Source organism: Procambarus clarkii, chromosome 11 (genome assembly GCF_040958095.1).
Source record: "Procambarus clarkii isolate CNS0578487 chromosome 11, FALCON_Pclarkii_2.0, whole genome shotgun sequence".
In the NCBI taxonomy this organism is placed as follows: domain Eukaryota; kingdom Metazoa; phylum Arthropoda; class Malacostraca; order Decapoda; family Cambaridae; genus Procambarus; species Procambarus clarkii.
This window is the reverse complement of record NC_091160.1, coordinates 28,173,999-28,201,340: the sequence shown is the minus strand read 5'-3', so window position 1 is coordinate 28,201,340 and position 27,342 is coordinate 28,173,999. Positions and strand designations below refer to the sequence as shown.

General features: G+C 46.4%; 1 protein-coding gene across 1 annotated transcript in view; it reads left to right on the top strand.

Annotated features, from left to right (window-relative positions):
- LOC123751042 (nephrin) overlaps positions 1-27,342 on the top strand; it is a 744,040-nt gene that overhangs the window by 282,230 nt on the left and 434,468 nt on the right. Inside the window, exons 4-5 of the mRNA XM_069322448.1 lie at positions 5,762-5,934; positions 16,986-17,176. Of these exons, the coding sequence (XP_069178549.1) occupies positions 5,762-5,934; positions 16,986-17,176 (364 nt within the window). The remainder of the gene's footprint in view (positions 1-5,761; positions 5,935-16,985; positions 17,177-27,342) is intronic.

The window sequence follows — 27,342 nt, the reverse complement described above, 5'->3', positions numbered from 1 at the left end:
GCCTGCACGCCACCCACAGCCTGCACGCCACCCACAGCCTGCACGCCACCCACAGCCTACACGTCACCCACAGCCTGCACGCCACCCACAGCCTGCACGCCACCCACAGCCTGCACGCCACCCACAGCCTGCACGCCATCCAAAGCCTGCACACCTCCAACAGCCTGCATGCCACCCACAGCCTGCACGCCACCCACAGCCTGCACGCCACCCACAGCCTGCACGCCTCCAACAGCCTGCACGCCACCCACAGCCTGCACGCCTCCAACAGCCTGCACGCCACCCACAGCCTGCACGCCTCCAACAGCCTGCACGCCACCCACAGCCTGCACGCCTCCAACAGCCTGCACGCCACCCACAGCCTGCACGCCTCCCACAGCCTGCACGCCTCCAACAGCCTGCACGCCACCACCAGCCTGCACACCTCCAACAGCCTGCACGCCTCCAACAGCCTGCACGCCAACCACAGTCTGCACGCCAACCACAGTCTGCACGCGACCCACAGCCTGCACGCCACCCACAGCCTGCACGCCACACACAGCCTGCACGCCACCCACAGCCTGCACGCCACCCACAGCCTGCACGCCACACACAGCCTGCACGCCACCCACAGCCTGCACGCCACGCACAGCCTGCACGCCACCCACATCCTGCACGCCTCCAACAGCCTGCACTCCACCCACAGCATGCACGTCACCCACAACCTACACGCCACCCACATCCTGCACGCCTCCAACAGCATGCACTCCACCCACAGCATGCACTACACACACAGCATGCACGCCACCCACAGCATACACGCCACTCACAGGCTTCTTCGCCACCTACAGCATGACACCTGCTTGATGGGGTTCTGGGAGTTCTTCTTTTCCCCAAGCCCGGCCTGAAGCCAGGCTCGACTTTTGAGAGTTTGGTCTACCAGGCTGTTGCTTGGAGCGGCCCGCAGGCCCACATGCCCACCACAGCTCGGCTGATCCGGTTCTTCTCTTAGAAAACTGTCCAGTTTTCTCATGAAGATGTCCACGGTTGTTCCGGCAATATTTTTTATAGTCGCTGGGAGGACGTTGAACAGCCGCGGACCTCTGATGTTTATACAGTGTTCTCTGATTGTGCCTATGGCACCCCTGCTCTGTGGATGTGGGTTGCATGGAAAACTTAGAAAACTTAGAAAACTGGACAGTTTTCTAAGAGAAGTTCCGGATCAGCCGGACTGTGGTGGGTATGTGTTCCTGTGGGCCGCTTCAAGCAGACAACCTACATGCCACCCACCCACGCCACCCACAGCATGCACGCCACCCACAGCATGCACGCCACCCACAGCCTGCACGCCACACACACTCTCTACACCACCCACAGCTTGTACGCCCCCCACAGCCTTCACTAACCCCCCCCCCTGCAGCCTGTACGACACCCACAGCATGCACGCCATCCACAGCCTGCACGTCACCCACAACCTACACGCCACCCACAGCTTACACGCCACCCACACCCTACACGACACACACAGCCTGCACGCCACCCACAGCCTGCACGCCACCCACAGCCTGCACGCCACCAACAGTCTGTACGCCACCCACAGCCTGCACGCCACCCACAGCCTGCACGCTACCCACATCCTGCAAACCACCCACCGGTTGCACGCCAAACACAGTCTACAGGCCACCCTCAGCCTGCATGCCAACAGCAGCCTGCACGCTACCCACAGCCTTTACGCCACCCACAGCCTGTACGCCACCCACAGCCTGCACGCCACCCACATCCTGCAAACCACCCACCGGTTGCACGCCAAACACAGTCTACAGGCCACCCTCAGCCTGCATGCCAACAGCAGCCTGCACGCTACCCACAGCCTTTACGCCACCCACAGCCTGTACGCCACCCACAGCCTGCACGCCACCCACAGCCTGCACGCCACCCACAGCCTGCACGCCACCAACAGTCTGTACGCCACCCACAGCCTGCACGCCACCCACAGCCTGCACGCTACCCACATCCTGCAAACCACCCACCGGTTGCACGCCAAACACAGTCTGCAGGCCACCCTCAGCCTGCACGCCACCCACAGCCTGCACGCTACCCACAGCATTTGGCAGCCCTACAGCACTTTCCACGATATCTTTTAGGATTTGTTTCTTCTTGTCCTCTCCCTGGCTCCCTCTTGCCCCTTGTTGACAGTCTCTCACCACCAGCCCTCTCCCTTCCTCCCTCTCTCCCTCCCTCTCTCCCTCCCTCTCTCCCAGCACCTCACCACCAGCCCTCTCCCTCCCTCCCTCCCTCCCTCTCTCCCAGCACCTCACCACCAGCCCTCCCCTCTCCCTCCCTCTCTCCCAGCACCTCACCCCAGTCCTCTCCTCTCCCTCCCTCTCTCCCAGCACCTCACCCCCGGCCCTCTCCCTCTCTCCCTCCCTCCCTCCCTCCCTCCTTCTTTCCCAGCACCTCACCACCAGCCCTCCCTTCTCCCTCCTTCTCTCCCAGCACCTCACCACCAGCCCTCCCCTCTCCCTCCCTCTCTCCCAGCACCTCACCACCAGCCCTCCCCTCTCCCTCCCTCTCTCCCAGCACCTCACCTCCAGCCCTCCCCTGTCCCTCTCTCTCTCTCCCAGCACCTCACCACCAGCCCTCCCCCCTCCCTCCCTCTCTCCCAGCACCTCACCACCAGCCCTCCCCCTCCCTCCCTCTCTCCCAGCACCTCACCACCAGCTCTCCCCTCTCCCTCTCTCTCTCCCAGCACCTCACCACCAGCCCTCTCCCCTCCCTCCCTCTCTCCCAGCACCTCACCACCAGCCCTCCCGTCTCCCTCTCTCTCTCCCACCACCTCACCACCAGCCCTCCCCTCTCCCTCCCTCTCTCCCAGCACCTCACCACCAGTCCTCCCTTCTCCCTCCCTCTCTCCCAGCACCTCACCACCAGCCCTCCCCCCTCCCTCCCTCTCTCCCAGCACCTCACCAATAACCTTCCCCTTTTCTTCTCCTGATTTGCTGTGAGCATTTCCCTGGTACATGACTTCTTGGTGGGTGGAGTTATGAGCGGCTCCTTGGGATGTACTGGAGCTTTACTGGAGAGTAAACACCTCCACCTTGGGATGTGTAAGCCTTACTGGAGAGTAAACACCTCCACCTTGGGATGTGTAAGCCTTACTGGAGAGTAAACACCTCCACCTTGGGATGTGTAAGCCTTACTGGAGAGTAAACACCTCCACCTTGGGATGTGTAAGCCTTACTGGAGAGTAAACACCGCCACCTTGCGATGTGTAAGATTTACTGGAGAGTAAACACCTCCACCTTGGGATGTGTAAGCCTTACTGGAGAGTAAACACCTCCACCTTGGGATGTGTAAGCCTTACTGGAGAGTAAACACCTCCACCTTGGGATGTGTAAGCCTTACTGGATAGTAAACACCTCCACCTTGGGATGTGTAAGCCTTACTGGAGAGTAAACACCTCCACCTTGGGATGTGTAAGCCTTACTGGATAGTAAACACCTCCACCTTGGGATGTGTAAGCCTTACTGGAGAGTAAACACCACCACCTTGGGATGTGTAAGCCTTACTGGATAGTAAACACCTCCACCTTGGGATGTGTAAGCGTTACTGGAGAGTAAACACCTCCACCTTGGGATGTGTAAGCCTTACTGGAGAGTAAACACCTCCACCTTGGGATGTGTAAGCCTTACTGGAGAGTAAACACCTCCACCTTGGGATGTGTAAGCCTTACTGGAGAGTAAACACCTCCACCTTGGGATGTAACATATATAAAGAATCAACATATTTCTTTCCTCCCAACTTGAACAAGCTTGACCCCCAACAATTACTTTGCAACATTTTGATGATTAAAGGGAGGTACCCAGTTTTCCTCAGGTCTGTCTGTCTGTCTGTCTGTCTGTCTGTCTGTCTGTCTCTTAATCCTTATTTTCACACACAGATTCCCAGGAAGCAGCCCATAGTAGCTGTTTAACTCCCAGGTATCTACTTACTGTTAGGTGAAGCATCAAGGTTCAAGAAACTCTGCCCATTTGTTTCCTCTCCTGCCGGGGGATCGTAGCCGGATCTTTAGGATTACGAACACCGAGCGCTGCCCACTCAGCCGTCAGGCCCCCGTTAAGAGGAGATGCCTTTACTTTATGAGATAAAGATGCCCCTGTCTTCTTTTTTCTTTCTCTTCTCCTCTCTTTTCTATTCTTGTTTCTTTTCAGTAACACCCTCCATGGTAATCAAGCACCAAATTTAACTTAACGCCCTGAAAATGGTCTATGGGTGTTTATGATTGCTAATATTTTTTAACGTGTTTGACGTAGGCCTACCCCGACCAGCCTATGTCCGTCCTGTACCCCGGACTCTTCTTCCTGCCAATTTGGGTTAGGTTAAAGAGATAAATATCCAGATATTCTCTAGTATACTTATAACATTGCTGACAACACTCAAAAAAATTCTTGCCTCGTCAACCTAATTCATCGCCTCTCTATCTCACCTTTTCCTTATGCTCACTCTTCTTCTCATTCTCAACTTTCCCTTTATCCAACATCTCGGCTCTCATCTCTCCTCTCAACCTTCATCTTGTCTCTCACCTTTGCTCTCTCCATTTCAACTTTTCTCTCACCTTTCCTCTTACTCTTCATCTTGTGCCTCACCTTTCCTCTCCCACTTCATCTTGTCTCTCACCTTTCCTCACTATTTTCATTCATATTCCACTTTCCCATCATCGTAAAATCTTTCATCTTCCAATGACCATAGAGCTTCTCCTCTACCGTTAAACCTAAAGCTTCAAATATTTCGTTGAACATAAAGCTTCAAATCTGTCGTTGAACACCAAGCTTCCCCTCTTCCGTTGAACTAAAGCTTCTCGTCTCTCCTTGAATGTAGAGTATCTCATATTCCGTTCAACATGAAGCTTGACATATTCCACTGAAATCTGAAACTTCTGGTATTCCCCTGATCTTCCCCCGATAAGCTTAAAAGCATATTCCTCTCAAACTCCCTCTCCCTTCACTCTTATCATCTCTCCTCCTCTCTACCGCTGGTCACTTTATACCCTCTTTCTAAGGCTCTTCACTCCTATCTCTCCCCTACACGACGGTCCTTGCGCTAAGCCTCCTCGTATCAGCAGTTCACATAAGACTGCTTTGCGGACGAGAGAAATCATATTTTTATTTCCTGAAAATCTCAACTTGTTGCTCATGTTGCTCGTTTTTTCACATGTCACCCTCAGTGAGTCGAGCCACAAGAAAATTTCTGTAGCTGTGAAATGGGCTATTTGTTGAGGACAATAGTTGAATACAGAATTCAATAACAAAAAGTTACAAAACCGAATTTTTCAGCAAGCAAATTGTTCTCGTGATTCGCCAGGGAATCACTATAGCCATAATGACCGAACTACAGCAATAATGTTCAACAGCGAGACTTAATAGTTTGATGAAACCTCGCTACTTTTCTCCTGTCTGGCCAGCCGCTTTCAGGCCCCAGAGGAGCGGAACGCACCAGCCAATAACGCTCCCACTTTGATCCCGACGGGGCCACTGGCCCGGAAAATACGGTACAAAATATTTACTAACTCCATATAGTTGTTCCACAGTTTCTGCGACCGGCTAGGCCGGCTACAAGCACCAGAATAAACTGTAAACACTACAAAGATTCCTAATAACCCCTTTAATACACTATAACTCCACATATCAGCTGTACATATAGTTAAACAGATATATGTCTGCCTTAAAACCCCAGAATAACGACTTACAACACCTGGTAATGTGCCCTCACATGTCCCCCGCAGTTACGACAACAGGCCGGGCCGGCTACAAGCACCGGAGGAACGACACACCATCAAGAGTAAGGTCCTGGAGGGTCGGGCCACCTTCCGGCCGGGCCAGGTGCCAGCACTCCACATCAAGCCAGTCCTGAGCACCGACCAGGCCAACTACACCTGTAGGGTCGACTTTCGAATAGGTCAGTTGATGGACGGACTTGTAGTTGAAGGAAATGTTTAAAGTCATTAGTACACATCGTCATATCAACCCTTGGTTATGAAAGACTCAAGTAGTGCTCTCAAATTTGATATTTTATTAAAATAAATCCAGATATGGCCGTGATTAATATATGTCAGTAGCATAGATAGTTGCATGGGCAAGTCTGGTTATTAACTTGGGCAATCCATGTACATATCCGTCGTCGGCCATATCAGTGTGGAAAATCAATACGTGTGAGTGGCAGTATTGATTAATCTCTTGATACAGATGTGACAAGGGTGCTCGTCAGAAAGGGAATCCTCACTTGTTCTGGGTCTCATCCAAAAGAACTTGGGTCCGGGTATTACCCAGAGAGGCTTGGGTCCAGGTCTATGGGTCACCCAGAGAGGCTTGGGTCCAGGTCTATGGGTCATCCAGAGAGGCTTGGGTCCAGGTCTATCGGTCTCCCAGAGAGGCTTGGGTCCAGGTCTATGGGTCACCCAGAAAGGCTTGGGTCCAGGTCTATGGGTCACCCAGAGAGGCTTCGGTCCAGGTCTATGGGTCACCCAGAAAGGCTTGGGTCCAGGTCTATCGGTCACCCAGAGAGGCTTGGGTCCAGGTCTATGGGTCACCCAGAAAGGCTTGGGTCCAGGTCTATGGGTCACCCAGAAAGACTTTAATCCGGGGTATACTCATGCTAAATCATATATATGTCTAACCTACGCTTGAAACACTCCAGTGCTCACACGTCTATTGTTACCATATTAGTTGCACCTTAACTCAACAATCCTGATAACAATATCAGCATTTACCCAGATTTTTCCCTGACTCTAATCTTTTCATATTTTGATCCCCTGTTTCGAGTTTCACTTCTATAGTTGATATATTTAAAACTATATTTATATCTATAATAATATACTCTTTCATTCATTTTATATACGCAAATCATGTCGTCACTACTTCGTCTCTCTAGAGAATGTTATATTAAGCTTATTTAATCTCTCTTTATAGGCGAGGAAACTAATTCTTAGGATTAAATTTTCTCCTCCTTTTCTGTACGCGATCAAGTAAATTTATGTCCATTTTATGGCCCCGTGACTCAAAAAAAACTGCAGAATGCAAATGTTGGGTCTAGTAGGAGGAGCAGAGTTGGCTTCGTTCTCAACTCCCAATCATGGATCCCGGGTTAAATTCCCGAGCGAAACAGAAATGACCGGGCATTCTTTTCACCTAATGGCAGTGTTCACCTATATATATATATATATATATATATATATATATATATATATATATATATATATATATATATATATATATATATATATATATATATATATATATATATATATATATATATATGTCGTACCAAGTAGCCAGAACGAACTTCTTAGTCTACTATGCAAGGCCCGATTTGCCTAATAAGCCAAGTTTTCCTGAATTAATATATTTTCCCTAATTTTTTTCTTATGAAATGATAAAGCTACCCATTTCATTACGTATTAGGTCAATTTTTTCTTATTGGAGTTAAAATTAACGTAGATATATGACCAAACCTAACCAACCCTACCTAACCTATCTTTATAGGTTAGGTTAGGTTAGGTAGCCGAAAACGTTAGGTTAGGTTAGGTTAGGTAGGTTAGGTAGTCGAAAAACAATTAATTCATGAAAACTTGGCTTATTAGGCAAATCGGGCCTTGCATAGTAGGCATAGAAGTGAGTTCTGGCTACTAAGTACGACATATATATATATATAAATATTTTATTAAATATGACCGAAAAAGTAAGATTAATAATTCTAACACGAATTTTCTCAATCTTTCGTACATTATGCTTCACTGTTGGAGGTAAATCAAAAATCACTTCTCCAAAATTCATTTTTATTTTTGGAGAAGTGATTTTTGATTTACCTCCAACAGTGAAGCATAATGTACGAAAGATTGAGAAAATTCGTGTTAGAATTATTAATCTTACTTTTTCGGTCATATTTAATAAAATATGTCTACAGGAAAGACTGCTACCAAAATATACTAATATATAAATATATATATATATATATATATATATATATATATATATATATATATATATATATATATATATATATATATATATATATATATATATATATTAGTATATTTTGGTAGCAGTCTTTCCTGTAGACATATATTATTAAATATGACCGAAAAAGTAAGATTAATAATTCTAACGCGAATTTCCTCAATCTTTCGTACATTTCTTTTCACTGTTGGAGGTAATTCAAAAATCAATTCTCCAAAATTCATTTTTATTTCTAGTCTGACGCGACACTTGAGCGCGTTTCGTAAAACTTATTACATTTTCAAAGACTTTAGTTAACACATACACAACTGAATAGAACTTACACATCTCCGATTTTGTTTATATCTACATTTGAGTGAGGTGGATGGGGTGAGGTGGTATTTAATAAGGTATTAAATTCATCAACAGAAGCCAGAACATGAAACAATGGGTATTGAATATAAGTGATTGCAGAAAGCCTATTGGTCCATATTTCTTGATGCTTCTATATTGGAACGGAGTCTTGAGATGGGTAGAATATAGTTGTGCATTAATTGGCTGTTGATTGCTGGTGTTGACTTCTTGATGTGTAATGCCTCGCAAACGTCAAGCCGCCTGCTATCGTTGTATCTATCGATGATTTCTGTGTTGTTTACTAGGATTTCTCTGGCGATGGTTTGGTTGTGGGAAGAGATTATATGTTCCTTAATGGAGCCCTGTTGCTTATGCATCGTTAAACGCCTAGAAAGAGATGTTGTTGTCTTGCCTATATACTGGGTTTTTTGGAGCTTACCGTCCCCAAGAGGGCATTTGAAGGCATAGACGACGTTAGTCTCTTTTAAAGTGTTCTGTTTTGTGTCTGGAGAGTTTCTCATGAGTAGGCTGGCCGTTTTTCTGGTTTTATAGTAAATCGTCAGTTGTATCCTCTGATTTTTGCCTGTAGGGATAACGTTTCTATTAACAATATCTTTCAGGACCCTTTCCTCCGTTTTATGAGCTGTGGAAAAGAAATTCCTGTAAAATAGTCTAATAGGGGGTATAGGTGTTGTGTTGGTTGTCTCTTCAGAGGTTGCATGGCGTTTCACTTTCCTTTTTATGATGTCTTCGACGAAACCATTGAAGAAGCCGTTGTTGACTAGGACCTGCCTTACCCTACAGAGTTCTTCGTCGACTTGCTTCCATTCTGAGCTGTGGCTGAGAGCACGGTCGACATATGCGTTAACAACACTCCTCTTGTACCTATCTGGGCAGTCGCTTTTGGCATTTACGCACATTCCTATGTTCGTTTCCTTAGTGTAGACTGCAGTGTGGAAACCTCCGCTCTTTTCCATGACTGTTACATCTAGAAAGGGCACCTTCCCATCCTTTTCCATCTCGTAAGTGAAACGCAGCACGGAACTCCGCTCAAATGCCTCCTTCAACTCCTGCAGATGTCTCACATCTGGTACCTGTGTAAAAATGTCGTCAACATACCTGCAGTATATGGCCGGTTTCATGTTCATGTCGACTAAGACTTTTTGCTCGATGGTACCCATGTAGACGTTTGCAAACAGGACACCTAGGGGAGAACCCATGGCCACCCCATCTACTTGCTTATACATGTGCCCATCCGGGCTCAAGAAGGGTGCCTCTTTAGTACAAGCTTGGAGTAGTTTCCTTAGGATATTTTCTGGCATGTCAAGAGGAGTACAGGCTGGATCACGATACACTCTGTCGGCTATCATCCCGATTGTCGGCTGTTCACTAACGTACCAGTGGACGAGACAATCGGGATGATAGCCGACAGAGTGTATCGTGATCCAGCCTGTACTCCTCTTGACATGCCAGAAAATATCCTAAGGAAACTACTCCAAGCTTGTACTAAAGAGGCACCCTTCTTGAGCCCGGATGGGCACATGTATAAGCAAGTAGATGGGGTCGCCATGGGTTCTCCCCTAGGTGTCCTGTTTGCAAACTTCTACATGGGTACCATCGAACAAAAAGTCTTAGTCGACATGAACATGAAACCGGCCATATACTGCAGGTATGTTGACGACATTTTTACACAGGTACCTGATGTCAGACATCTGCAGGAGTTGAAGGAGGCATTTGAGCGGAGTTCCGTGCTGCGTTTCACTTACGAGATGGAAAAGGATGGGAAGGTGCCCTTTCTAGATGTAACAGTCATGGAAAAGAGCGGAGGTTTCCACACTGCAGTCTACACTAAGGAAACGAACATAGGAATGTGCCTAAATGCCAAAAGCGACTGCCCAGATAGGTACAAGAGGAGTGTTGTTAACGCATATGTCGACCGTGCTCTCAGCCACAGCTCAGAATGGAAGCAAGTCGACGAAGAACTCTGTAGGGTAAGGCAGGTCCTAGTCAACAACAACGGCTTCTCCAATGGTTTCGTCGAAGACATCATAAAAAGGAAAGTGAAACGCCATGCAATCTCTGAAGAGACAACCAACACAACACCTATACCCCCTATTAGACTATTTTACAGGAATTTCTTTTCCACAGCTCATAAAACGGAGGAAAGGGTCCTGAAAGATATTGTTAATAGAAACGTTATCCCTACAGGCAAAAATCAGAGGATACAACTGACGATTTACTATAAAACCAGAAAAACGGCCAGCCTACTCATGAGTAACTCTCCAGACACAAAACAGAACACTTTAAAAGAGACTAACGTCGTCTATGCCTTCAAATGCCCTCTTGGGGACTGTAAGCTCCAAAAAACCCAGTATATAGGCAAGACAACAACATCTCTTTCTAGGCGTTTAACGATGCATAAGCAACAGGGCTTCATTAAGGAACATATAATCTCTTCCCACAACCAAACCAACGCCAGAGAAATCCTAGTAAACAACACAGAAATCATCGATAGATACAGCGATAGCAGGCGGCTTGACGTCTGCGAGGCACTTCACATCAAGAAGTCAACACCAGCAATCAACAGCCAATTAATACACAACTATATTCTACCCACCTCAAGACTCCGCTCCAATATAGAAGCATCAAGAAATATGGACCAATAGGCTTTCTACAATCACTTCCATTCAATACCCATTGTTTCGTGTTCTGTCTTGTGTTTAGGAATTTAATACCTTATTAATACCACCTCACCCCATCCACCTCACTCAAATGTAGATATAAACAAATCGAAGATGTGCAAGTTCTATTCAGTTGTGTATGTGTAAACTAAAGTCTTTGAAAATGTAATAAGTTTTACGAAACGCGCTCAAGTGTCGCGTCAGACTAGAAATAAAAATGAATTTTGGAGAATTGATTTTTGAATTACCACCAACAGTGAAAAGAAACGTACGAAAGATCGAGAAAATTCATGTTAGAATTATTAATCTTTCTTTTTCGGTCATATTTAATAATATATGTCTACAGGAAAGACTGCTACCAAAATATACTAATATATATATATACATATATATATATATATATATATATATATATATATATATATATATATATATATATATATATATATATATATATATATATATATATACATATATATATATACATATATATATATATACATATATATATACACGCCTTGAGTTAGGCAAAGTGTTGTCACGACGAAGACACAGGCCTCAGAAGCTAAGCATGATGAGAAGCCGCGTGGCACAACAGGCTGTATCTTACGTCGTTTCAACCTTAACAACAATTATAAGACCGTAAAAGAAAAAAGAAAAACACACATCACGATTACGTTGTGTGTTTGTCGGGGACAATGTTCTCCTCCCAGCGCACGTCCTTTTAAAAAAATAATAAAAAACATGTTGATCCTTTAATTTCCACTATAATCACTCATCACAGAAGCGTACCATCTGCGGCTCCTCTAGTGTGCATTCCGACCCGTAATCCTGGCAAATTTTACCCCAAGGCATTTCCAACCTTCAAATTACTATACTCTCACTCGCCATTTAACTTTTTCTCTGCAAAATGGATTAATCTTTAGTCGGTAAAGGTGAAGTAATTTATATCGTGTGGAGGAGGTAACTGCTGAAGTTTTTATATAAATTACGACTTGGTCCGCCCCCAGACTTCTCTTGGGGTTACTGGTGGCTAGGTCTCCTCTATCCTCACTGAGGTCACTGGTGGCTAGGTCTCCTCTATCCTCACTGAGGTCACTGGTGGCTAGGTCTCCTCTATCCTCACTGAGGTCACTGGTGGCTAGGTCTCCTATATCCTCACTGAGGTCACTGGTGGCTAGGTCTCTTCTATCCTCACTGAGGTCACTGGTGGCTAGGTCTCCTTTATCCTCACTGAGGTCACTGGTGGCTAGGTCTCCTCTATCCTCACTGAGGTCACTGGTGGCTAGGTCTCCTCTATCCTCACTGAGGTCACTGGTGGCTAGGTCTCCTCTATCCTCACTGAGGTCACTGGTGGCTAGGTCTCCTCTATCCTCACTGAGGTCACTGGTGGCTAGGTCTCCTATATCCTCACTGAGGGCACTGCTGGCTAGGTCTCCTCTATCCTCACTGAGGTCACTGGTGGCTAGGTCTCCTCTATCCTCACTGAGGTCACTGGTGGCTAGGTCTCTTCTATCCTCACTGAGGTCACTGGTGGCTAGGTCTCCTCTATCCTCACTGAGCTCACTGGTGGCTTGGTCTCCTCTATCCTCACTGAGGTCACTGGTGGCTAGGTCTCTTCTATCCTCACTGAGGTCACTGGTGGCTAGGTCTCTTCTATCCTCACTGAGGTCACTGGTGGCTAGGTCTCCTATATCCTCACTGAGGTCACTGGTGGCTAGGTCTCTTCTATCCTCACTGAGGTCACTGGTGGCTAGGACTCCTCTATCCTCACTGAGGTCACTGTTGGCTAGGTCTCCTTTATCCTCACTGAGGTCACTGGTGGATAGGTCTCCTCTATCCTCACTGAGGTCACTGGTGGCTAGGTCTCCTCTATCCTCACTGAGGTCACTGCTGGCTAGGTCTCCTCTATCCTCACTGAGGTCACTGGTGGCTAGGTCTCCTCTATCCTCACTGCGGTCACTACTGGCTAGGACTCCTCTATCCTCACTGAGGTCACTGCTGGCTAGGTCTCCTCTATCCTCACTGAGGTCACTGCTGGCTAGGTCTCCTCTATCCTCACTGCTGTCACTGCTGGCTAGATCTCTATCCTCTCTGAGGTTATTGCTGGCTAGGTCTCCTCTATCCTCATTGCTGTCACTGCTGGCTAGATCTCTATCGTCACTGAGGTCACTGCTGGCTAGGTCTCCTCTATAGTCACTTCGGTCACTACTGGCTAGGTCTCCTCTATCCTCACTGAGGTCACTGGTGGCTAGGTCTCCTCTATCCTCACTGAGGTCACTGGTGGCTAGGTCTCCTCTATCCTCACTGAGGTCACTGCTGGCTAGGTCTCCTTTATCCTCACTGAGGTCACTGGTGGCTAGGTCTCCTCTATCCTCACTGCGGTCACTACTGGCTAGGTCTCCTCTATCCTCACTGAGGTCACTACTGGCTAGGTCTCCTCTATAGTCACTGCGGTCACTACTGGCTAGGTCTCCTCTATCCTCACTGCGGTCACTACTGGCTAGGTCTCCTCTATCCTCACTGCGGTCACTGCTGGCTAGGTCTCCTTTATCCTCACTGCGGTCACTACTGGCTAGGTCTCCTCTATCCTCACTGAGGTCACTACTGGCTAGGTCTCCTCTATAGTCACTGCGGTCACTACTGGCTAGGTCTCCTCTATCCTCACTGCGGTCACTACTGGCTAGGTCTCCTCTATCCTCACTGCGGTCACTGCTGGCTAGGTCTCCTTTATCCTCACTGCGGTCACTACTGGCTAGGTCTCCTCTATCCTCACTGAGGTCACTACTGGCTATGTCTCCTCTATCCTCACTGAGGTCACTACTGGCTAGGTCTCCTCTATCCTCACTGAGGTCACTACTGGCTAGGTCTCCTCTATCCTCACTGAGGTCACTGCTGGTTAGGTCTCCTCTATCCTCACTGAGGTCACTACTGGCTAGGTCTCCTCTATCCTCACTGAGGTCACTGCTGGCTAGATCTGTTCTAACCTCAACAAAGTCACTGCTTAATAGGTCTTCTCTATTCTCACCGATGTCACTGCTAGCTATAGGTCTCATCTATCTTCATCTGGGCCAGCAGTGGCCAGGTTTCACCTATCTTCACCTGGGCCAGCAGTGGCTAGGCAACACCTATCTTCACTTGGGCCAGCAGTGGCCAGGTCACACCAATCTCCACCTGGGCCAGCAGTGGCCAGGTCACACCTATCTTCACCTGGGCCAGCAGTGGCCAGGCAAAACCTATCTTCATCTGGGCCAGCAGTGGCCAGGTCACACCTATCTTCACCTGGGCCAGCAGTGGCCAGGTCACACCAATCTCCACCTGGGCCAGCGGTGGCCAGGTCACACCTATCTTCACCTGGGCCAGCAGTGGCCAGGCAAAACCTATCTTCATCTGGGCCAGCAGTGGCCAGGTCACACCTATCTTCACCTGGGCCAGCAGTGGCCAAGTCACACCAATCTCCACCTGGGCCAGCAGTGGCCAGGTCAGACCAATCTCCACCTGGGCCAGCAGTGGCCAGGTCACACCTATCTTCACCTAGGCCAGCAGTGGCCAAGTCACACCAATCTCCACCTGGGCCAGCAGTGGCCAGGTCACACCAATCTCCACCTGGGCCAGCAGTGGCCAGGTCACACCAATCTCCACCTGGGCCAGCAGTGGCCAGGTCACACCAATCTCCACCTGGGCCAGCAGTGGCAAGGTCACACCAATCTCCACCTGGGCCAGCAGTGGCCAGGTCACACCAATCTCCACCTGGGCCAGCAGTGGCCAGGTCACACCAATCTCCACCTGGGCCAGCAGTGGCCAGAGGTGAGATCTTCCACGCCGCTGTAGAGGTGTGTCTCCCCGCCTCACAGCCACACACACCAAGGTATACCCACCGCTCCCCAGTTAAAAAGATTCCTATTTTGCTCTATATGTTGGTGAGAGCCCCCCCCCCGTCCCCCTTCGCCGAAATTCGCGGGGCTCTCCCCACAGTATGAGAGCAACGTGTGTGCAGGCTGCAGGGTGGCGGCTCCCTGCGGCAGCTCAATGATTCTTACGTAGTTATTCCGAGAGTTGTTGGTTTAAGGCTTCTTCCTGCGTGGCTGTTGTTGTTGTTCGTCTGGAGACGGTTGTGTGGTTTCTGCTAATTTCACCGTGGAAGGTATTGGGAGGAGGGGGGTGGAGGTGGTGTTGGGGGTTTTGTGAGGGAAGGGGTGTTTGGGGGAGGGGACCGAAGGAGGGGAGGGTAGGGGGGGAGGGAGAGGGAGGATAGCCATTTTCTTTTCACTGGCTTAATTTACCCAAAATCAACAACAGCATTTGAAATAATGTTTACACAGTATTCACTTTGTGTGATAATTAGTGTTGCTTTTGGTACGAATTACTAATAAACACGATTATTTGACAGTTGTTAGAGAGCTTTTATGTATTTATTTTGGTTAATAATGTTCATTAGTTAGAGCCATAATACCTGACTGAATGATTAAAGTTTTCAGAGGAATTTTCCACAAATATGTAGTTAAATATTATACTTTGTTATGCAACAAAACCTCCTCTCACTCCTCCAAGAGTCTATGTTCGGCTACATATATATATATATATATATATATATATATATATATATATATATATATATATATATATATATATATATATATATATACATATATATATATATATATATATATATATATATATATATATATATATATATATATATATATATATATATATTTATATATAAATTATATTCTCAGATTAACTTAAGATCTAGTTATGATGTCTCTGTTGAAAAGGTTCAGTGAGCAACACACCAATAAACTGGGCGTTCAAAGTGACTGTAATTATAATGTCATATTCAAGTCTTATATCTTAGTTTATATATATATCATCCTATTTTCAAATCCAATTAACATGTCAAGCTCTCTTGCCGTACATTGTCGAATACCGAATACATGTAGCGACATACCCTCTGACTTTGGCTTGCATGTCAATTATCTGTTGAAATTAGATTATGCAAATATGTTTCCAAATTAATATATATGTCATTTTCGCAACCTGTCCTCAGAGCAAGTCCATTCTATCCAACGGTCAACCCCAAAGACGCATTCAACAGTTTTAACATGCTGTTCATTCAAAACAGAACTTTTATTAAATATCAATTAAATTATTATATATTAACATATTGTGCATATTTAGGCAGTGGTTAAGTTAGGTTAGGAATTTAGGTTCTGTTGCCGATTATATGTATTTGTAGTGCGTTAATTGGTGAAGCATTTATAGCGTTGTAGTTCGAACAAATGTCGTCAGCGAAGCACTTGTTCCGGAAGCGTTCTGACGTCATCAGTTGTGAGTCGTGTGTAAACCGTTTTTCAATCATAAACAGGGGGTTTGGCGGGTGCGTGGAATGGACTTTTGGCCTTTTGTTTAGAGGACGGGCAGCATATTCGACATGTTATTCACTCGTCCCCTTTGCCTCGTCATTGTTCCCACTGAAGCATTGGACTATTTGAACCGCTTCACTGCTGCCTGCTTCTCACTGAAGCCTGGACCATTGTGTCTCCACATTATTATGTGTTACTCACTGCACCCATCAGTAAGTAGCTTAGCGCTTGTTCCCACGTCCTGCTATTCCCTTCTCATTCTCCGCTGTTGTTCCTTGCTACTGTTGCATGCATTGAACTCTTGCATACTTTATTGTTGACGCCTCCCTCAGGGACTCTCATTGAATATGGGATAATTTTCTTACTTCTTTCTCCTCTATCCACTTCGTTTTCTCTGTTCTTCTCTATAAACAGTGTATTCTGTCTCTCATTCTCGCTACATTTAGGATTCTAAGATATTATTTGCATAACCTCTTCCTTCTATCCCTCACCACTCTTCTCCATCATCTTCCTTTTTTCACTCTATTTTTCTCTATTACCTTCGTTTTATCATCCTCTCTTCATCTATTCTCTTCTGGCCACCCAAAGCTCACCAATTTTTTATCTTCCTCCAGCCTCGTCCCGCCGGACACACCTGAACCTGCAGGTGGTGGAGCCCCCCGGCCAGCCGGTGCTGATGGTGGCCGGCCAGAGGATCACGGAGGGGGGGCTGGGCCCCCTGCAAGAGGGCAGCAGCCTCACCATCACTTGTAGCGTCGTCGGTGGCATTCCTCCTCCCTCTCTCGTCTGGAAAAAGCACAATAAGGTGAGGCTTGGAATGCTGGATGTGGTGAAGAGGTTGAGTCCCAGTTACGTGGCTGACGTAACGTAACGTAACGTCACAGTAACGTGGCTGACGTAACGTAACGTAACGTGACAGTAATGTGGCTGAAGATGTGAGGAGCGAATCACGCATCAGATGATGGTTCGGGGGGGGGGGGGGGAACGGCGACGTTTCGGTCCGTCCTGGACTATTATCATATAGTGTGTTTGTGTGTATGTGTGCTTGTGTTTGTGTGTGTGTGTGTGTGTGCGTGTGTGTGTGTGTGTGTGTGTGTGTGTGTGTGTGTGTGTGTGTGTGTGTGTGTGTGTGTGTGTGTGTGTGTGTGTGTGTGTGCGTGTGTGTGCGCGTGTGTGTGTGTACTCACCTAGTTGTACTCACCTAGTTGTGTCTGCAGGATCGAGCATTGACTCTTGGATCCCGCCTTTCGAGCATCGGTTGTTTACAGCAATGACTCCTGTCCCATTTCCCTATCATACCTGGTTTTAAAATTATGAATAGTATTTGCTTCCACAACCTGTTCCTGAAGTGCATTCCATTTTCCCACTACTCTCACGCTAAAAGAAAACTTCCTAACATCCTTGTGACTCATATGAGTTTCAAGCTTCCACCCATGTCCCCTCGTTCTGTAACTATTCCGTGTGAACATTTCGTCTATGTCCACTCTGTCAATCCCTCTGAGTATCTTATACGTTCCTATCATGTCCCCCTCTCCCTTCTTCTTTCTAGTGTCGTAAGGCACAGTTCCCTCAGGCGCTCCTCATACCCCATCCCTCGTAGCTCTGGGACGAGTCTCGCTGCAAACCTCTGAACCTTTTCCAGTTTCATTATATGCTTCTTCATATGGGGACTCCATGATGAGGCGGCATACTCTAAGACTGGCTTCACGTAGGCAGCGTAAAGCGCCCTAAATGCCTCCTTACTTAGGTTTCTGAATGATGTTCTAATTTTTGCCAGTGTAGAGTACGCTGCTGTCGTTATCCTATTTATATGTGCCTCAGGAGATAGATTAGGTGTTACGTCCACACCCAGGTCTCTTTCGTGCGCCGTCACAGGTAGGCTGTTCCCCTTCATTGTGTACTGTCCCTTTGGTCTCCTATCTCCTAGTCCCATTTCCATAACTTTACATTTGCTCGTGTTGAATTCCAGTAGCCATTTCTCTGACCATCTCTGCAACCTGTTCAGGTCCTCTTGGAGGATCCTGCAATCCTCATCTGTCACAACTCTTCTCATCAACTTTGTGTCATCCGCAAACATCGACATGTAGGACTCTACCTGTAAACATGTCGTTAACATATACAAGAAATAGAATTGGTCCCAGCACCGATCCTTGTGGTACTCCACTTGTTACTGTTCGCCAGTCCGACTTCTCGCCTCTTACCGTAACTCTTTGGCTCCTTCCTGTTAGGTAGTTCCTTATCCATGCTAGGACCTTTCCCCCCACCCCCGCCTGCCTCTCGAGCTTGAACAGCAGTCTCATGTGCGGTACTGTATCAAAGGCTTTTTGGCAGTCCAGAAATATGCAGTCTGCCCAACCATCTCTGTCCTGTCTTATCCTCGTTATTTTATCATAAAATTCCAGAAGGTTTGCTAGGCACGATTTCCCTGTCCAGAACCCATGTTGATGTTTGTTCACAAACTTAATGTTCTCCAGGTGTGCAACCAGTCGTAGCCTAATGATTCTTTCCAGTATTTTACAGGGGATGCTTGTCAGTGATACAGGTCTATAGTTAAGTGCCTCCTCCCTATCACCTTTCTTGAAGATCGGCACGACATTTGCCTTCTTCCAGCAACTGGGCAATTCTCCCGACATAAGTGACTCATTAAAGATCATTGCCAGAGGCACGCTGAGGGCCTGCGCTGCTTCTTTTAGTATCCACGGTGATACTTTGTCTGGTCCAACTGCTTTAGTTGCATCTAGAGTTGCCAACTGTTTCATTACCTCCTCTGCTGTCACCTCTGTATCTGATAGTCTTTCATCTAGGGTAACCCCTTCCAACAATGGGAGCTGCTCAGGCTCGGTAGTGAACACTCCATGGAAACTGGCATTCAGTGCCTCGCTGATTTCCTTGTCACTTTCAGTATATGCCCCCTCTGTCGTCCTTAGTCTTGTCACTTGGTCGTTCACCGACATTTTTCTTCTTATATGATTGTGTAGTAACTTAGGTTGTTTTTTCGCTTTGATTGCAATATCGTTCTCATAGTCCCTTTCCGATGTTCGTCTTATGTTAATGTAATCGTTCCTAGCTCTGTTGTATCTGATCCTGTTGTCCTCTGTCCTTTGTCTTCTGTACTTCCTCCACTCCCGCCTGCTGGCCATTTTTGCTTCCTGACACTGTCTGTTAAACCATGGGTTATTATATTCCTTCTTATTTTTTCCCTTTACTGTTGGTATAAATCTCTCTTCAGCCTCCTGGCATTTCTGTATGACTAGGTCCATCATATCTTGGACTGTTTTTCCTCTAATTTCTTCCTCCCACTGCACTTCACCCAGATAGTCCCTTATCCTCTTATAGTCCCCTTTCCTGTATTCAACTCTCCTTTCCCAGATCTCTTGTCCCATGGTCATAAGTTTGAATTCCATCATGTAGTCAAAGACTAGGACACAATGGTCACTGGCCCCTAGAGGTATTTCATGCTCTAAATTCTCGATATCTTCTACGTTCTGGGTGAAAATCAGGTCTAATAGGCTCGGTGCATCTCCTCCTCTTTCCCTTGTGTCTTCCTTCACATGTTGTGTTAGGAAATTCCTGTCTTTAACATCTACTAATTTTGCTCCCCACGTTTCGTCCCCTCCATGGGGATTCCTTGATTCCCAATTTATCTCTCCATGATTTAGGTCCCCTATGATCAGCAGCTTCGCTCTCATTCTGTGGGTTAGTGTTGCTGCCTTCTGCAGTTCATCTATACATGCCTTGTTGTTGTCATCATACTCCTGCCTGGGTCTTCTACTGTTTGGTGGGGGAATGTAGATTACCAAGATCACAATCTTCCTCCTATCTACTGTCAGAGTTCCATGTATGAAGCTTGTGCACTCATTGGTAACTCGATTTCCCAGGTCTTCAAACTTCCATTTCTGCTTTATTAGGAGTGCTACTCCCCCTCCCTGTCTCTGTGTCCTCTCTTTTCGTATCACCTGGTACCTTTCAGGAAAGATTGCATCTGAGATCATGTCATTAATTTTAGTTTCCACAATTGCAACTATGTCAGGATCTGCTTCACTCACTCTTTCTTTTATCTCTTCTGCTTTATTAGATACCCCATCAGCATTAGTGTACCAAACCTTGAGATTCTTCATGGAAACTCTTGTACGAGAGTTCTCCCTTTCTCTGGGGGACTGGGGGGATCTGGGGGGTGTCTGGGGGGGTGATTGGGGGCAGGGGGATCTGGGGGGTGTCTGGGGGATGACTGGGGGCGGGGAGGATCCGTGGGATGTCCGGGGGAATCCGGGGGGTGTCTGGAGGGGTCCGGGGGGTGTATGGGGGGTGAAAGAGGTCAGGAGGGGTGCTTGGGGGGCTACTGGGGGCTGGGCTTCTAGGAAGGTAGGAAGGAGGGTCTGGGGTAGGGCCTGGGTAGGTAGGTCTGGAGTAGGAAGGGCATACTGGGTCTGAAGATTAGGGAGGGCATAGAGGGGTTGGGAGATAGCGTAAGGTTGGGAGTCAGATAGAGGTTGAGAGGTTGGGAGGGGGAAGGATAGAGGGGGGGGGGAACCTCCCACCCCCCTCGCAAGGGTGGGGGGTCACATGGAAGGAGAGCGGATGAGGAGGGGTGAGGGCTGGGTAGGTTTTGGGTGTTGAGGGGATGAGGGCTGGGTGGGTTCTTGGGGTTGAGGTGATGAGGGCTGGGTGGGTTTTGGGGGTTGAGGGGATGAGGGCTGGACGGGTTTTGGGGGTTGAGGTGATGAGGGGGTCCTTGGAATGTGGGATGAATTTGACTGCAGTGGGGTCAGAGGGGTCAAGGGAGGTGTTGGGGAGATAAGCAGGGGCGGCTGATTTGGGGAAGGAGTGACCTGAGAATGTGTGAGCTGGTTAGCATGGGGTGGATTAGCACTGGTGTGTGTAGCTACGCTCAAATGGGAAGAGTTGTATTGTTGTTTGCTTGCTCTGTGGGCTACCTGCTCCTCCTTCGTCATGAATTTGTCAATATATACGTTGTAGTAATTTTCGCTACCTCTGAGTAAGTGTTTGTGATGCAGTATGTAATCCACTGCCTCTTCGTTACCTGGTTGATACCTGGTTGATGGGGTTCTGGGAGTTCTTCTACTCCCCAAGCCCGGCCCGAGGCCAGGCTTGACTTGTGAGAGTTTGGTCCACCAGGCAAGAGAGTACACTAACTCCACCAGAGTTAGTGAACTGTACCAGGACAGGTCGTTTCCTGTTACAGTTGTATGGCCCAATGCGTCTGTGGACTTGCACCTCATTCCCTGCCATCTGGGCTCTCATGTCTCTCAAGATCCCCTGTAGCTCCAAATCCTCAATCTCCATCCTTTCCTGCCTCGATGGTGCCCTGGCTTCAAGCAATCCATGGATTATGATTGTCCTCTTTCTCAGTTCAGGGTCATGCTGGTGGCCCCCTCCCTGGCTGACCCCCACCCCTCCCACACCCGCTATTCCACCTACTACTACTTCCCCTTCCCCTGCCAAGCTTCCCTTATTCCTGCCAAATTCATTAGTAAGCCTAGATATTTCTCCTTTCCATTCTACCCTGCTCTTCCTGATTTCCTCTTGAATATAATCCATTAACTCTTGTTTGAGTCTTTGAACCTCGTCCTGTATCTTATTAAAGACTTCACTTTTAATCCCCTGGATTAGATCATCTATCCAAACATCCCTCTTCTCTACAAATTTCCCAATCATCTTCTCCACAAACCTATCTTCTTCCTCAATCATAATACTGTTGGACCTAGACCCCCTTCCTGACCTAGTCATTGCTATAATGCAACCTTACCCACAGGGGTTCCAAGTATCTTACCGTCCTGCTAACACAATAGGTGAGTGAATCTCCAATCGTCGTCCCACGTGGTGGTAGAAGGGTTGCTACCGGGGGTGAGGTCACGGTCAGAGGCCGGTGAGGTCTGCTCCACACTGCACACTGCCACAGTACTTCCTCAACTATTTTGAATTACGCTATTTAAACTGTTTTTCTTCACTACCTTATGGCTTTTGATAAAACCCAAGGTTTTTTCATTCACTTGTACACACTTTTTCACTTCGAAGTTGCCTGATTACCCCTCCCACTCCTCTAGTGAACCAGGAGCTCCCAACCCCACGTCCATCCAACACGATGGTCACAAGTCAAGTGTGTGTGTGTGTATGTGTGTGTGTGTGTGTGTGTGTGTGTGTGTGTGTGTGTGTGTGTGTGTGTGTGTGTGTGTGTGTGTGTGTGTGTGTGTTTGTGTGTGTGTGTGTGTATGTGTGTGTGGGTGTGTGTGTGAGTGTGTACTCACCTAGTTGTACTCACCTAGTTGTGTTTGGGGGGGTGGAGCACTGGCTCTTTGGTCCCGCCTCTCAACCGTCAATCAACAGGTGTACAGGTTCCTGAGCCTATTGGGCTCTATCATATCTACACTTGAAACTGTGTATGGAGTCAGCCTCCACCACATCACTTCCTAATGCATTCCATTTGTCAACCACTCTGACACTAAAAAAGTTCTTTCTAATATCTCTGTGGCTCATTTGGGCACTCAGTTTCCACCTGTGTCCCCTAGTGCGTGTGCCTCTTGTGTTAAACAGCCTGTCTTTATCAACCCTGTCGATTCCCTTGAGAATCTTGAATGTGGTGATCATGTCCCCCCTAACTCTTCTGTCTTCCAACGAAGTGAGGTTCAATTCCCGTAGTCTCTCCTCGTAGCTCATACCTCTCAGCTCGGGTACTAGTCTGGTGGCAAACCTTTGAACCTTTTCCAGTTTAGTCATATACTTGACTAGATATGGACTCCATGCTGGAGCCGCATACTCCAGGATTGGTCTGACATATGTGGTATATAATGTTCTGAAAGATTCCTTACACAAGTTTCTAAAGGCCGTTCTTATGTTAGCCAACCTGGCATATGCTGCTGATGTTATCCTCTTGATATGAGCTTCAGGAGACAGTTCTGGCGTGATATCAACCCCCAGGTCTTTCTCTCTCTCTGACTCTTGAAGTATTTCATCTCCCAAGTGATACCTTCTATCTGGTCTCCTGCTTCCTACCCCTATCTTCATTACATTACATTACATTTGCTTGGGTTAAACTCTAACATCCATTTGTTCTATATGTGTGTGTGTGTGTGTGTGTGTGTGTGTGTCGTGTTCATTAAACACTGGATATAAGGATTTAATGAACAGAGAAGCGAGTGCCCTTGTTAATTTTGGACGGATACGTTGTGACGAGGTCAAAAGATTATAAAAATTATTGTATTATGTAACTTTTACATTTCAAGAACCTTAAATCCATTAACAAAGAAGATTTCATTCGCTTCCCAGCTAACACCCTTTGTAACGGTAAGAGTTATTCTTACGTATGTACTCAAAAATACAGAACAAATTTTAAGTTACGTTGTGTGTTTATTAGTTTCAGATTAGGAACTGGACACGTGACTTTGTTGGGAAGCAAATTCCGGCAAATGAGCAATTATGTCGAGTTTGTACATTTATTTTAACTGTGGGAAGTTTACTCGTAATTGGAGGTAAGATTGTAATCAATTAATGAAGAAACCGGTTATCTTGTTGCCCCGTTATCTTGTGTGATACAGCTGTTGGGTTTGTCAGGTATTCAGGTACGATGATTACCGTGCTCTAAATGACGACTGTAAGCTGTGTTTAAAGCGTGGGACGCTTAAAACAGAGGTTCTAAAAATTCACAGCAATAATCTATACCAGAAAGGTTACTAATTGGCTGGTCGACATTTACACAGCATTAAGGGATTAAAAATTTTTGTCGACTTGTAAGAGACAATAAACTGAATTTCAAGGATTAGAATTTTTTTTTAAACTTCAAGTTCACCGAAATATTCTTTTAATTACTACTTTCACGCTGTCTCCAGAAATGATATTATTCTTAGATGTTTTTGTAAAATTTAATCCAGGTTGAAGAGAAGGATAACGTAATGTGATACAATTTTGTTTCTGTGTATGTTCTAAAAAATATCGGCATAAACAATTATAAAATAATGTCGGAAAAGTATAGAAAATTTTATTATTTTCATCAAACATTGCTTTTGTGACCAAGAGAGAGAGAGTGAGTGGCATTTTGAAAATTGCCTATTTCCATTAGGAAATGAACAAATTTGTATATTTTCATTCTGATGGCATACGAAACAAACATCATATAAAAATTACTATACATTTATACTAAAGTTATACAAAAATGCACGCACAAGATGTAGAAGCGAGTGGTGTTTTTATCGAGATTTACAATTTTACTTTAAATCACTTTCACGAAACAAATTTTAGTCTCTCATCATGTTCTCGTTAGACTCTCTTTAGTAGTAGCTCTTAAAGTCCAGTATATCCCGTTGTAAGTGTTCGCCTGACCTCTCCGAGTATACTCTCATGTTCACCTCTCATGTTAATAATGTTCTCTCATTATCAAGATGAACTTCAAGGATGTGGCATTTAAGGGGACAACCTGTGGCCTATTGAACAGCACATTCTCCACCAGCCCTAATTGCGGTGTTGTCATTGCTCATCATGCCCCGAATCACTGCGCTAAAGCTGTTCCAAGCTGATGTCTCCTTCCTAGTGAGGAGGTTCTTGGGCAGCCCCTTGTACTCCAGGATCTTCTTTATCTCTGCTCCAACGAACTTACCGGCTTAGACCTTTGTCCCCAAGGAAGTTTAGGGAAGTAGTCTTGTATACGGGCCTGATAGCTGAGTGGACAGCGTTTGGGATTCATGTTCCTAAGGTTCCGGGTTCGATCCCCGGTGGAGACGGAAACAAATGGTCAGAGTTTCTTTTATCCTGATGCAACGGTTCATCTTATAGTAAATAGGTACCTGGGATTTAGACAGCTGCTACGGAGCTGCTTCCTGGGGGTGTGTAACAAAAAGGAGGTCTGGTCGAGAACCGGGCCGCAGGGACGCTAAACCCCGAAATCATCTCTAGATTACCTCAAGATAACTAAGGTGGTTGAAGACTGCCTTTCTCCTTATCTAGAGCTCCACAAAGTGTTACTTAAGGCCCAATTTAATCTGCAGGGGGAAGGGAAATGAGCATCTCCACTGGGACCACCAGAGGCGCCCACTTAAAGATGTTTCTCCTCACTGAGACACCAAGGTAGCGCACCTTGGGGTCTCTGCTGCTCCAAAAGGGCAGAGTTCAAACAAGGAAACTTGGTCAAGCAGCCATGGAGAGCCAGTAGTTTGCCATTTGTTACACATTGAAGCCACAAACAATTAGGAAATAGCATATAGCATACAGAAGCAAAAATATTATTCAGTGAAAGTAATACTTTTTGAGGGCGGACCGGGATATTTATATTATAGAAAAATAAATATATTATTAATTACAATATTTTATTTTACGTAATTATCAAATTTTGATTGCATTATCTATATTTTATAACTTACCTTAACTCCATTGTCTGAAAGTGACAAAGTTTTAACCAGTTATTTGGCTTCAGACAAGTAGAAAACTTTGACCATGTTAACGAGTGAAGGAATAACCCTATAACTTGGATATCCAATCACTGTCCAGAGTAGGGAAGATGACCTTGAATTGCCGCCATACTATCTTACGGTAAAATCACGTCGCCTGAGACCTAGAAAGATTCGTCCAAGAAAGGTTTAGAACAAACGCAATAAATACCTCTTAAGGTTCCCTTGATCAACTGGGCTGTTACTCAAGTCATACTGCGAGCAGCGGCCTCTAACAGCTTGGCTGAGTTGATCACCAACTTGAAGGCCTTGTCTGAGACCCGGGTTGTGGGGATTTTGATCCTCTGAACCACCTCATAGTAACCTCAAGGTAGACACGGAGGTTCTTTAAGTGAAGCTCACATTCTTCTCCCAGCAATCAACAATTGTTAAAGAATGAACAGTTCACTTAACCTTTGTTCAATATGCATGCTACTGAGGACTGGCTTAAAATTAACACTTAATTTATGAAGTGATGGAAAGGTACCAATTGTGCACCTATGCTACAATTACACACACACACACTACCACACACATACACACACACACACACTACCACACACATACACACACACACACACTACCACACACATACACACACACACACACTACCACACACATGCACACACACACACACTACCACACACACACACACACACTACCACACGCTCTGGGGGTTTGGTAGCTGAGTGGACAGCGCGCAGGACTCGTAATTCTGTGGCCCGGGTTCGATTCCCGGACCAGGCAGAAACAACTGGGCAAAGTTTCTTTCACCCTGAATGCCCCTGTTACCTAGCAGTAAATACGTACCTGGGTGTTAGACAGCTGTTACAGAGCTGCTTCCTGTGTGTACTCACCTAATTGTGCTTGCGGAGGTTGAACTTTGGCTCTTTGGTCCCGCCTCTCAACTGTCATTCAACTGGTGTACAGATTCCTGAACCTACTGGGCTCTATCATATCTACATTTGAAGCTGTGTATGGAGTCAGCCTCCACCACATCACTTCCTATGGCATTCGATTTATTAACTACTCTAACACTGAAAAAATTCTTTCTAACGTCTCTGTGACTCATCTGGGTACTAAGTTTCCACCTGTGTTCCCTTGTTCGTGTCCCACCCGTGCTGAAGAGTTTGTCTTTGTCCACCCTGTCAATTCCTCTGAGAATTTTGTAGGTGGTTATCATGTATTCCCTTACTCTTCTGTTTTCCAGGGATGTGAGGTTCAGCTCCCTTAGCCTTTCCTCGTAACTCATTCCTCTCAGTTTCGGGACGAGCCTGTTGACATACCGCTGAATCTTCGCTAACCTTGTCTTGTGTTTAAATAGGTATGGACTCCAGGCTGGAGCTGCATACTCCAGGATTGGTCTTACATAAGTGGTATACAGAGTCCTGAACGATTCCTTACACAAGTTTCTAAAGACAGTTTATGTTGGCCAGTCTAGCATATGCCGCTGATGATATTCTTTTGATGTGGGCCTCTGGGGAGAGGTACGATGTGATATCAACCCCCAGATCTTTCTCTCTATTTGACTCTTGCA